This window comes from Lipophrys pholis (genome assembly GCF_963383615.2).
Source record: "Lipophrys pholis genome assembly, chromosome: 22".
Classification (NCBI taxonomy): Eukaryota; Metazoa; Chordata; class Actinopteri; order Blenniiformes; family Blenniidae; genus Lipophrys; species Lipophrys pholis.
In genome coordinates this window covers 16,431,544-16,444,130 of record NC_137644.1, presented here as the reverse complement: position 1 = coordinate 16,444,130, position 12,587 = coordinate 16,431,544, and the positions used below count along the sequence as shown (strand labels likewise).

General features: G+C 41.8%; 1 protein-coding gene across 1 annotated transcript in view; it reads right to left on the bottom strand.

Annotated features, from left to right (window-relative positions):
* cacna1c (calcium channel, voltage-dependent, L type, alpha 1C subunit) overlaps positions 1 to 12,587 on the bottom strand; it is a 143,853-nt gene that overhangs the window by 32,939 nt on the left and 98,327 nt on the right. Inside the window, exons 10-18 of the mRNA XM_080491898.1 lie at positions 11,479 to 11,547; positions 8,083 to 8,173; positions 4,623 to 4,649; positions 2,258 to 2,418; positions 2,078 to 2,151; positions 1,822 to 1,973; positions 1,505 to 1,706; positions 1,142 to 1,262; positions 594 to 708 (exon numbers count right to left, since the gene is read on the bottom strand). Coding sequence (XP_080348024.1) covers positions 594 to 708; positions 1,142 to 1,262; positions 1,505 to 1,706; positions 1,822 to 1,973; positions 2,078 to 2,151; positions 2,258 to 2,418; positions 4,623 to 4,649; positions 8,083 to 8,173; positions 11,479 to 11,547 — 1,012 coding nt within the window. The remainder of the gene's footprint in view (positions 1 to 593; positions 709 to 1,141; positions 1,263 to 1,504; positions 1,707 to 1,821; positions 1,974 to 2,077; positions 2,152 to 2,257; positions 2,419 to 4,622; positions 4,650 to 8,082; positions 8,174 to 11,478; positions 11,548 to 12,587) is intronic.

Genomic DNA, 12,587 nt, shown 5'->3' with positions numbered 1-12,587 from the left:
GGAGAGAGACAGGAGTACGACACCCTCACCTCACTTGTAGGTTTCTCCTTCGTGTAACCTCCGCGGGGCCTGATTACCAATGAGATCACTCCAAATCACATCAACTAACATGAAAAACAGCAGGGATGACGTTTGCTCAAGTCACATGGATCGGCTGTGCTGATATGATCAAACCAAAAGCACGGTGAGCTGGGAAATGATCGTTTTCCATTACACCTTCTCTCCTGGTCGATACAGGTTACATCCAGGAAGGAGACATTCGATGATTTGTCCAACTGACGGGAAAACACTATCTTTCTCAGCTGCACTAAAATCTCACATTATCCCTGCTGACAAATTACCTTTATGGGCTGAATGACGCTAAAAATACCCAGTAAAACTGATTTAGAGGAAAAGGCAAACAAGGAAAATACAAGTGTCTCTTAAAAAAACGATAATATTGCAATGTTTAAACTATTTTAAGTAGTTTGATTTCAAGGTTTCTAGTGTCGCCATCCCTAAATGCATCTGGTCCTGAAAGACTTTCTGGGATGGTCTAAGCTTTAGATTGGTCAAGCTCACTCTCAGTCTATATGCCTCTGTTTTCATTTTACCTGGCCAGCTTCTTCCTCTCCTTCTCCTCCTCTTCCTCCTTCTGGGCGGACGTCAAGCTCTCTGCGTCGGCCAGATTGTCGACAGCGATGGCCAAGAAGACATTCAGGAGGATATCTGTTCAGAGGGGCGACGCTAAGGAAGCTGCTGACCCATCGGATCACGGGCGACGCCGGATGTGCGCCGTCTTAGCGGGGGCCGAGTGAATAAAGTGCTAACTTTCGGTCTACAATCCCCTTATCTGACAGAGCGTGAACTTTCAGCTGCTTGAGTCGAGTCGCTCACTGGCTGACAGGAAAATCCCGAATGCAGAACGCATCCCGCTCCCTGACAGCTGCATCTTGAACCGGCGGGGTTAGAAATCACAGCAAGTTTAATTCACGTCTTTATCGGAAAACACTACCACTTGTTGAGTGATGGGATTTGTCAAGAATATTAAAAAACAACACATTTCTCCTCCCATCATTGCCCCCAACAAGCATCAGATGTGGTTTTTTACGTAAACTGCTGTGCGGCTAATTCGCGTTGGCCTCTGTTTGAAGGGGGATACAGTTTCCGCAGATGAAGAGGATGATGAAGTAGATGCAGACCAGCATGCCAGGAAAAGATGGACCACCGTACGCCATGATGCCGTCATACATCACGGAGTTCCAGTCCTCTCCCGTTAGGATCTGTTCAGAAAGAAATAAGAGGGAATAAAAATTTCATCCGCATAAAGAAATGTCATGAAAAATTGATTCTTTGGGAATTAAGTCACACTTGTGACAATGAAAGATTCATTCAAATTTCATTCAATCAATAAATAACTTATAAACCTCTTGGACTGCACATGGATGTAAAGATCCTAATTTGCGGGGCGAAATGTGTCGTACAGAACCAACACGGACCGGAAACAGCTGCAAGGAGCAGTTACCTGGAACACGGTGAGCAGAGACTGCGGGAAGTTGTCGAAGGTGCTGCGTCGCGTTTCGTCGAAGTTGAATTTCCCACCAAACAGCTGCATGCCCAGCAGGGAGAAGATGATGATGAAGAGGAAGAGCAGGAGCAGCAGGGAAGCGATGGAGCGAACTGAGTTGAGCAGCGATGCCACCAGGTTGGACAGAGAGTTCCAGTATCTGAAAATGCAGGAAAAAAAAAAAAAAAAAGAGCTCAATGTGGTTCGGTGGTTAAAAATAAAGAAGAAATAAAAAGGAGCAAGACACACAAAACAAAACAAAAAAATTCAATAACCTGGTGATTTTGAAGATTCGGAGCAGGCGTACGCAGCGGAGCACGGAAATGCCGAGAGGAGACATGATCTTCGTTTCCACCAGAATGGTCTCGAGAATCCCGCCACAGACTACGAAGCTGTCGAACCGATTGAAGAGTGAAACGAAGTACGCCTGTGGGAGAGATGGCGAGAGGTTGGAGCGTTATATTTCTGGTGACGATTGTGAGGTTGCGTTGGAAATTTTGTCGGGCTGACATGGACTTTTTAGCGTCATACCTGTAGGCCCAGACTGTACATCTTCAACAGCATTTCTCCGGTGAAGAGGGCGAGCAAAACCTTATTGGCTATGTCTGTAGAGAACGCAAGCAAAAAAACCAAAAAGGAAATAAGAGGAGCATCAAAGTTAGCACGGACCGGGTAAAATGTAAATTGATTTTGTGGATGAGCGCAATGCACCTTGTACATCGGTTAGCCACTGAGGCTGCTGGTGATGTTCCGAGGCGATGGTCAGCGTGTTGAGGAAAACCAGAAAGATGACCAGCCAGTAGAAAACCTGCGACTTGACCGCTGCCCGGCACTTCCTCCTGCACAGCCTGTTCCACCTCCGAGAGTAACGGCTGGGGGGAGAGGAGGAGTGCATTCAGAGAGGGACTGGTGAGGATTGGGTGGGAGTGGGGAGAGAAGGGTCAGAGCCAGTGGGATGGACAAGAGTTCGCAAAAGCGACGGGGCGAAGGAGTCGAGGATGACGATGCCAAACCAGATGAAGAAGGAAAGATAGTCGTGACCCGCAAGAGGGGAAATTCAAATAGAGGGAACAGAGTCAAAAAACAAAACAAAAAAAAGTTGAAGAAAAGTTTAATTGGTCTTTCCACAGAGAAGCAACAACATCGGAGCTGTGGAACAGAGTTAGTAATCGTCACACCGAGAAGAAACCAGAACCAGGAGCTTTGTCGCAAAATTAAACGTGCACCACTTTCTTTTAAAGGAAAAACAAATTGTGGATAGTTGCTGCTTTCGAGAGATAAAAAAACCCCAAAAACCCACTTCTGCTTCACACTGATTCTGATTAAAATACCACAAATGCTGCTGTTTTGACTGACGCATTCAACAATACTCTCTCAAATTATGAGAGTATATTTGATCACTGTAACTGAACACTGTAAACATAATCCTCGTGGACATGACAGGATTATATCCACACGCCCAAATTAAGATAAATAATAAATGGAAACACGTAGTACACAAACATGTAAATGCAACAGTGCAGAATATATTTAAACATCTCAGTGAGAAATGTCTTCCATTAATAATAATAAATCAATTTAATAGTTAGGGACAGATTAAACGGAATATTTGTACATGATATATGATGGTGTTTCAACTCAGTTGAAAACAAGTGGTTTTTGATGAGTCCTCTATAAAAGCTTAAAAGTGAAAAAGTCTTATACTGCATGTGATCCCAGTCAAGAGAAATTCAAGCCTCAAAACAAACAATAGTGGTGGTTTTTTTTTAAGAGTATTCTCCTGTGTTGTATTGTGCACGAGGTCATTTGAATTTTTTTGTGCCCACCGCTGTTGGAAATTAAGCCGATTGTTTCTGGGAATTACCAGCTTCACACTTGACAGTATCACCCGTATCAAACGCTCAAAATCGCTCGAAAGGTTGCACCGTTGCGCTTAACCTACACGCATGCACCAATGATTTGACGAGAATAATTTCATAAATGTCCCACTCATCAAAAACAATCGGACAAGAATAACCTGTAATTTAAGGCTGTGTCACACATGGTGTCCTTCTGAATTGATCCATCTATTATTCCCACTTGACCGCTCCGGCCCCCACATTTGATATGCCGGCCAATTCTTCATCCGCTCTACCAAGAAATCTTATCGCTCGCTGTCGATACAAGATGTAGGCGTCGCCGGTCCTCTGATACGGCACGCTTCTGCCACGCTGAACACGAGACACAACTCACGACACGACACAAGCAGACATGCACCCTCACGGTAAAAGGCATGTCGTAGTTTTATTTTGAAATGAGATAAAACGTCTTCTGCCACCTTTCAAACTGGAGATAATTTTCAAGAACGTTCACCTGAAAAAGTGGATTTTATACTGATCAGAAGTGATATATCTGTCAGTTTATTGTGTCTAATGGCAGCAGAAAGGAATTATTACCAAAAGGCCTCCTGAATAAATTGACACATTTGACATTTTTGGTTAAATTTATAAGAACTTAGACAGACAGAGTGAGTGACAGCTGTGTGACTCCTGATCTGGTTGAACTGCTGCTGCCAACATTTGATGACAACCATCAATAAGATTAGTTTTTTTTGTTTTATTTACAAGATTTCTTTATCTAAAAGAACAACTGTCACTGATGTCCAACTCTAGAACAAATTACAGCCAGATATTTGGACTTCCGACATCGCTACTTTCAAATTCAAATGGCTTTCAACATATAGTATTTTTCATTTTATGTAACTGCAGTGATTTGATAAAGTCACTTTAACAGATTTGATGTATTTCACAGCTCTATTTTCAGTCTTGTATTACCACGGGTTCTTTTATAGCAGTATATATTTAGATTTATTGATCGATTGAACTGGATTCAAGGTGAAAAAAATATTAAATTGAAATAATTTTTGTGCTGTACAAAGTCTTATCTTCTCAAAATGCTCTTTTAAGGAGGTTTTGTTTTTCAGTGTTTTGGTGGCCTTCCGTACACAGACACACACACATATACAGATATCACATCACAGCAGGATAGATGAGAGAGCAGATGAGATCAAAGACGGTGGGAAACAACAATTACTAACCTGAACTTGGATTTGGAGATCCTAATTCTGGAACACAGAAAACAGAATGGATTATACATACACACATAACACACATATAGACAGGTACACATGGAAGGGGTGATTTGAGAGGGATAAAGGAAACTGCCATCCCTCGTTATCACAGAGAGTTTGCAAATATGTTTATTGACCCACTTGCTTCCAACTTAAATTGCAGATCAATGAACAATTTAGCAAAACAAATTTCATCCACCCACTGGTAACAGATGCTGGGTGCAACACGACAAAATGAACAGTTTTACCTTCACCCATTTATCATTTCAGCAAATCAGCCCCCCCGAAAACACGTAAACAGTGGCATCCAGTCAAAAATACCCCGAGCGGGAGATTGGCGTTCCACCAATCACAGCCAGTGTTTTTAAAATATGACTTATTTATTTAATACAAGGATTTATTGATTGTTCACCACTGTAAAACAGCAACAGGTACAACACTGAAAACTGAGGACAAAGAGATTATGGAAGACATTTTGAGAGAAGAGAAGAGAAGAGAAGAGAAGAGAAGAGAAGAGAAGAGAAGAGAAGAGGGGACATTTTTCTAATAGATATATGTTTGAATATTTTAATTCACATTAATGGCATAGGCAGCCTCATTTGAAGAATTTTAAAGGCTAATTAATCAATAACTCTTTGCCTATAACCAACAAATACAAAATTATAAAGTATAATGAAAAACAAAACAAAGGCCACCTTAAATATTTTGCTTGTTTTCCGAGTCTTCACTTTGTTAGCAAAGGTGGACAAAATTAACCGAAAAGCTGACTTTCTGTCGGACCGACGGACCGAACGCTGCAATGAAATGTCTCGCAGTCTGAAAGACGAAATAAATTGACTGACTGGCGGGATATGGGAGCTGACAGTGCACACATCGCTTCTCCCCATGTGTCCGCCTCGATTATGAGATCAGCGGGTGCCAAAGTAGCACGTAGCCCGAGGTCTGAACTGACAAACCTGAAAGTCTTTTATCCACAAAAAAGGAAGCAACATTTTCCCAAGATAAGTTTACTGCTGTGTCAGAGAAGAAGAAGAAGGAAAAAAAAAAAAAAAATGGGCTACTCAGTTTGGAAAGTCTGATAATTTACCTATTCTAAGTAATGGGTGATAAAATCACACCTTTTGTCACTGATGATGTCACTCTTTCATCTTATAGGTGAAGAGAGCAAAGAAAAAGAAAAAAAAAAAAGAAGAAGAGTAAATTACACTGGAAAAACAAAGCCCCGCTAAAATAAAGTGCTATTTAAAGGAGCGATTTCTCCGTGGTCTCCAGCTGAGGCCATCGGCGGGGGGTCGTGCTGCCTAACAGGACCACAGCAGTGCTGCTCGCTGCAGCTGTTCCCTGCTGCGAGGCTGCAACAGAAATATGCATGTCGTCACAGTTTGGCGAGGCTAAAGCGACCCCACCTAAGCCAAAACAAAAACCAAACGATAAAAATAATAGTAAAAAATCAAAATGACTTTTCGTCTGAAGTTTTAAAACAGTGTTTTTTCGTCAGGAATTGAGTTCCTGGCACCTCCAAGAAGCAAGTGACATGATTTGTGTTACATACCGCTTTGTTCTGACAAACACAAAACAACATAGAGACGAATCAACAGATGGACGGCGAGACCACAGAAAAACAACCGTGTGTCATCCTAATGTGCCCACTAGCGTTATTGTTTCTCTGGTCGACAGCGTTTTTGGATTCAGACTCGATGTGAAATATTCTATGCGGCGCTGTAACTTCCTCGCTCTGTGCTGCGTTCAGTGTTGGAGCGGCGCTGCATGTAGGTGTGTTTGCTTGTGTGTACAGAAAGAGGCCCGCTGGGGTCACGGCTCCTGCGTGGCCTCGCGCCGAAGAAAGAAAGCAACATACTTGTTTGAATATTGTAAAAAAAAAAAAATAATAAAAAAAAAAAATGAAAGCAGAGGGGAGAGCAGGAGTGAGTGAGTCAGCTGTTTGTGAGCTCCCACCGGGGAGGAAGAAAGCACTTCAGCAGCAAACACACGGAAACAAGAGAGAGATAGAGACTGTGTAGGAAAAGAGAGAGAAATTAAAGAGGAAATGAATGGAGATCGTTCTTAGATTCAGTTAGAAGTCATGCAAGGTGTCGAAGTCAAATACTATTTTGTTCAGACCTAAACAATAATTGTTTTTTTTAAACCTTCTTATATGATGTCTTTAGAAAATATATGATCACAGATTCAACAAGATAGCACAAAGTCAGATCTTTTTATTTTTTAATGCAGATTCTTGACACAAATAAATTCAGAATCGTTTATATGCGAGATGATTTCATCGTTTTTAAAGAACAACTGGGATCTTGTTGCCCTTTTCTGTGATTATTAGTCGAAATAACTTTGTTTTACGATATTTTATGTCGAAATGAGCAATGCAATTTTTGTTATGCCATTTTTCAAAGTGAACACTGCAAAAATGTAATACAACTGCATGACAAGCAACCAACAGCAAAATCCCAGGAAAGTGTAGGAAGGTTCTGACTTTGGGAATGACTTACTCAGATCCTGTAAGAAGTGTACTAAGTTGCACGCAAATAGATTGTCCATTCGTTTTAAGTTCTCCTTCATTTACATCTCTGCATTGAACCCATGACATTCATAGTTAACGACACACACTAGGAGTGTTGCGGCACCCGGGGGAGCAAACAGTGGTCATCCGTCAGCTGTGGGATTTGAACCTGTCAACCCTCGGATCACAAGTCGTCTTCTCGAACCTCCGGGCCACGAGGTCAGGAGTCGAGTGCAACGCCACGTGTCGTTGCCTCACGGCAAGAATATCCTGGGTTTGAGTCTGGTCATGGGGCTCCTTCGGGAGAAAATATTCACGTTCTTCCTGTGCATTCATGGTTTTTTTTCTTCCCTCCGGTTAACATGCATTTATGGTTAATTGTGAATAGTGAACGTGATTATTTGTGGCTCGCCGTCTCTCTGTGTTTGTGCGTTCCCGACAGCCGGCTGGGATCGGCTCCAGCCACTGCAACGCAAACTTTCTAAGCTGTGTTGATAGATGGATGGATGATAGATGGACCCGTCAAGAGCTAATTCCTCCCAGTTCGATGAAAGTGAAAGGCATCCGAGTAGGGTCATATAATCGACGAAGAAATTAAAAAAGAACCGTCGTCTGCGAGTGGCGGCTTCATTCAGTTCACGCCAACAAAGTGTTATCGTTGGGAGAGTTTATTGACAGCCTGCCGCGCCTTTCCTCTGCTCTAACGACCTCCCGGCAAACCTCTGAGGGTCGGACGAGACTGAGGGCCGGCTTTGTGAGATCAGCGGAGGATAGAGGCGAGCTGAGCCACTTGCACTGCTGATAACACCGAGCCGCTAATATAGAGAACCGGCAGGATGGAGCTCTTCCTTTGGGATTGACAACAGGTGACTGGAGAAGCTGGAGGGAGAGGGGTGTGTGTGTGGAGGTACTTACGCCAGCCGGGTGCAGCAGGTCTCCCCCTCCACTTCTCCCCCGGGGGCGTTGTCTGTGTTGACGGATTCGTTCTCACTGGCTGGCATGCTCACTGAGAGAGGGAGATGAGCAGAAAAGAAAAAAAAACAAAGACAGAAGTAGAAGGAGGGAAAAAAACAAAAACAAACAAACAGAAAAAGGAGCAAGATGAATTAACGAGAAAAAAAAAACGTGGTTGTACATCATTGTTATGAGGACTTATAATCTAAACCTCGAACTGAAAAAAGGCTGCAGACGCCGTAAAGGCAAATTTACAAGTGCACTAAAAGAAACGCACGTCTGAAAAAGTGCATCCAGTCCTCTGAATGCTGAGGAGCTGCTCTGGACACGTTTTAGAATTATGATTTCTGTGAGATGATAATGTTTTCATAAAAATCTGAACATGATCTTGCCCCATATACGAGCTAATTAAAATACTGTGGACATATAGGGATTTACAAGTCAGCATAGTCCAACCCTGCTAATTAAGAAGCTGTGCTGCACATGTACCCCCCCCCGGAGTCAGTGAAACCATTCCCAAATTTTGCACTGATTGTCTAAACTAATTACTCACTAAGTTGCTAGACAAGCAACATTTCTCAGTTTTTGGGGTTTTTTTTTGGATCTTGGGACACAACCTCTGTAATTTGGAAGGATTTTAACTTGTAAATTGGCCAAACACACCTGTTTGCGGTTTATAATCCAGTGAGCTCGGCGAGAACCCCCCCCCCCCCAAACATACATGATGTTGAATCATGTTGATCTCTAGTCTTTAGGCTGCAAATATTGCTGAGGGTGGGCTGAAAGTCGCATTTAAACTTTCAGATTAAAAAAAAAAAAGAGGAAACATAAGAAGTCCTCCAAACAGGTTGGAAGCTCCTCTTTTGTCAATATCTCACAATGTGTGGGCAAACGTGTCACTTCAGCTTTTATTCAAAGAGACGTGTGAATGATGATGTGCAACGATGGAGGGATGCATGAATGAGGTGAAGAGATTAATGTGCAGAAAAGGCAGGAGAACCATGAGGTTGCAGGTATGGAAGGGAAAATGGACATGAAGTAAAAGAAACACTGATGGAAGGAGGGGGTATGGATGGAGAGGTGGGTGGGGTGGTGTTGGGGGGGGGGGGGGGGGGGGGGGGGTTGGGGGGTATGTGGGGATGTCTGGTTGAGAGACTGATATCAAATGATACATCGCTTTTTATTGCTTCTGTCAGTCTCGTTCCCCGGGCTGTCAGCTCAAACACTTATTGTAACACCCTGTGGGTACGAGAGTCGGGCACCGCTTATGAATAAGAATGTCTTTGTGTTAAAATCAGAAAAATATAAAAATCTAATAAAAATCACCTTCTGAAAACGACTTAACTATTAAATTCCTGATGCAAATGAACATTTTTTTTTTTTTTTATGAAATTAGTAAGAGCACTTTGGGAGCTAAGTCAGAAAATTAAATTGTTGTATATTTTTCCGAGCTGGAACTATATTTTTCTGCTTTGTTGCTCTACTTAAATAGATGTTTTATATCATCTGAACTTGAAGATTTACTCTTTGAGTTACCTTTATCTGATCATCCTTACATATAAATACTGCTGCAAGGTTTATGAATTCCATAACGAACGCCAGTTTATATTACCCGTTTTATATCTACAAAATAATAACATTTTTGAACACTGGTACAAGTTGAATCATGATCTGTGTGACTGCTAATGGTTAATCTGTTGTATTTACAATATTGAAACGACAGTTAGAACGTGTGTTTGTGCACATCTGTGCATACGGACACAAAATTGTTTAATATAAAAATTGAGAAATAAAGTAAAAATATTACTTTTACACTTGAGTGCATTTCTGAACATGTGCTTCTACTTAAATATATTCAATTGGTTTAATATACACTGTAAATAATGTCTAATGAGATGACGTGTTAACGATCAGCTCACATGACGTCCAGACAGAAAGGCCAGAGTGAATACTGTGACCTGCTGGTGATGACTGGGTTTAGTTTTTTATTTATTTTTTGGACGCTGTAAGGATCAGGACGTCTCACCGAACATTAAGGCCTCTGCTTTGAACACGCGGTCCGTTACTTCACCCCGACACGTGCCACCTGCTGCTACGCCACTTAGTTAAAAGCACCCGGGGCCCTCGGGTCTCTCCCGAGGCTGAAGCCTTTCGAATATAAAAAGCAGCGCCGGTGCCTTCCCCCTCGATGGAGCGCTGAACTAGTTCAAAACCTATTGTTAGAGTAAACCCCAAAGACCTGAGACACAGGCGAGGAGGGTGACGGTAGAAGGAGAAGGAAACGGAGAGCGTGGAGGGAGGGGAACGAGGGACGGGACAAATGAGCGACAACAAAAGAGACAGGAACCAATTACAAGTTCTCAAGAGGGAGATCCACAGCAGGTTTGTATGCAAGCACCTGTCTTGCTATGCGTCTATACTACTGCTCATATTTGCATCCATTTCTTGGAAGTCGTAGATGGATTGGATTTCTCTTTACCTGTTGCCTCACGCTCTGTGACTGAACTCCAGAACAGCTTGTTAGCACGTACAAACTCTACATTAATGCCTTTGGACATGCCATCCAAACAGAAAAGTGCCCCATACCTTACATTTCTACAGTGAAACAAGCACCTGGCCAAATTTAAAAATCAAATCAAATTTTTTTTATCTAATTCTCTCGTATCTTTTACCAGAGAAAGAATGTGTTGTCATGATGCAGGGAGAATTGAGGGAAAGGAATCTGAAATAATAAGAAGGGGACTGCGACCTGGCAAGTCTCAAAAATCCCCACAGTTATCATGTGCAGCATGGAAACGGCTCTTCAGCTGTTTTCAGCGATGACATTACCCTCTTCTTATTTTTTCAGACAGGTCAGGCAGGTGCAAATATTTTCCTTTCCGACTAAAGAGTATTTTTCATCTCAAAACTGTAATGTTGTTTCCTCACCTCCCCTCAATGGTCTGTGAACCTTTGAAGAATTTGTAAAGATTTAAGCGCAATAAAGACATAAAAGTAGAAGTAAAACGCTAAATTTTAATGACTTCAATGTAAGAAATTAATCATTATACACATGGATTTGCGATTTATTCTTCTGTTTTTGTACAAATGGGCGAGGAAGGCAACAAGAACAAGTTACAGTGTTGAGCTGCAGCCACTAATCACTTTGGGTCTGAAGCTCTGGAGGGGCCACATAAAGATGCTGACTCCCCAAAATATATAGGAAAGAGGAACAAAACAGAGAGAGGGGGGGGGGGGGGGTGGAGGGGAGGATAAACCATAGGAAGGGGCAGAAAAGAGTGGACAGGCTGCAATCTGCTTGCACATCGAGAATCGAGTATATCTTGAACTAGTATTGGACCATGCAGACAGACGCACACGCCTTACGAAGGAAAGCCGCGTTTTTCTTCACGGCTCCACGCAGAGACAGAAAACGATGGCTCTTACCTGGGGATAGAGAGCATGGCTCAAGAACACAAACACACACACACACACACACACACACACACACACACATATACATGTAGGGCAACACACGATTAGGCTCCGAGCACAATCACACACAGAGAAATGCACACAAACGCAAGACGCCAATAATCACGTACACTGGAGCTGTGAAGTCTGGTGCACGGAAAAATGTGTTTTGAATGCAGCACAATAACGCGACATCTCTGCAGCCATCGCTGAGATTCATTCCCTGACCATTAAATCTGAGCAAAGAACCTTCTGCAGTGTAGAAGGAAAATACAGAATAAAAGCAGACTGGGTGTGAATGAAAAGGTTGAAATCAGAGAAAAATGTTGTCTTCGCTGAAAGTTGGGACTTTTGAATTGCAAACCCAACTTGGAGATCTATTATTAGTCAGTTTTCTATTTAACCTTCTTTTTTATTTTTTTTTTGCAGTTTAACATTAAATATGTTGTTCAGTTATAATGTTACTCTGCCAGTAACTCAAATCCAACTACCAAAGCCACTAACACTGCAAAACTATATGGAAGTGCATCTCAAAAATTTGGAATATGAAAGAAAGAACCCTAATCCAATTCAGTTTCAAGCTTTTATAATTGGAATTGATCATTTTAGCTTGAAACATCAAAATACTCCATGAAATTTGCTCTTTTTTTTTTTTTATTTCTTATTTTATGACTGTAGAAATGATAAAAAAAAACCAACAACTTTATTCAAATTTTCTGAGATCCATTAAAAAATAATACTTCTTAAACAACTATATATCAGGGATTTCACAAAAATGTACTTATGTAAAGCAAATAAACTGTATCTGCATACATGCAAAAGCTCTTGAGTTTCTCTGGGGATTAACAGGAACTTAAAAGACTTTTTGAAAGAGTAACCTTTATATAAATCAAAACTGTTTCAGAAGAGCAGCCAAGAGCAAAGTGCACCTCTATGACATAAACATTTCTATGACAAATCCTTGACAGCTGACGTTATTGAGTGATTTCCCAACAGCGGGAGTCAGAAAAGCA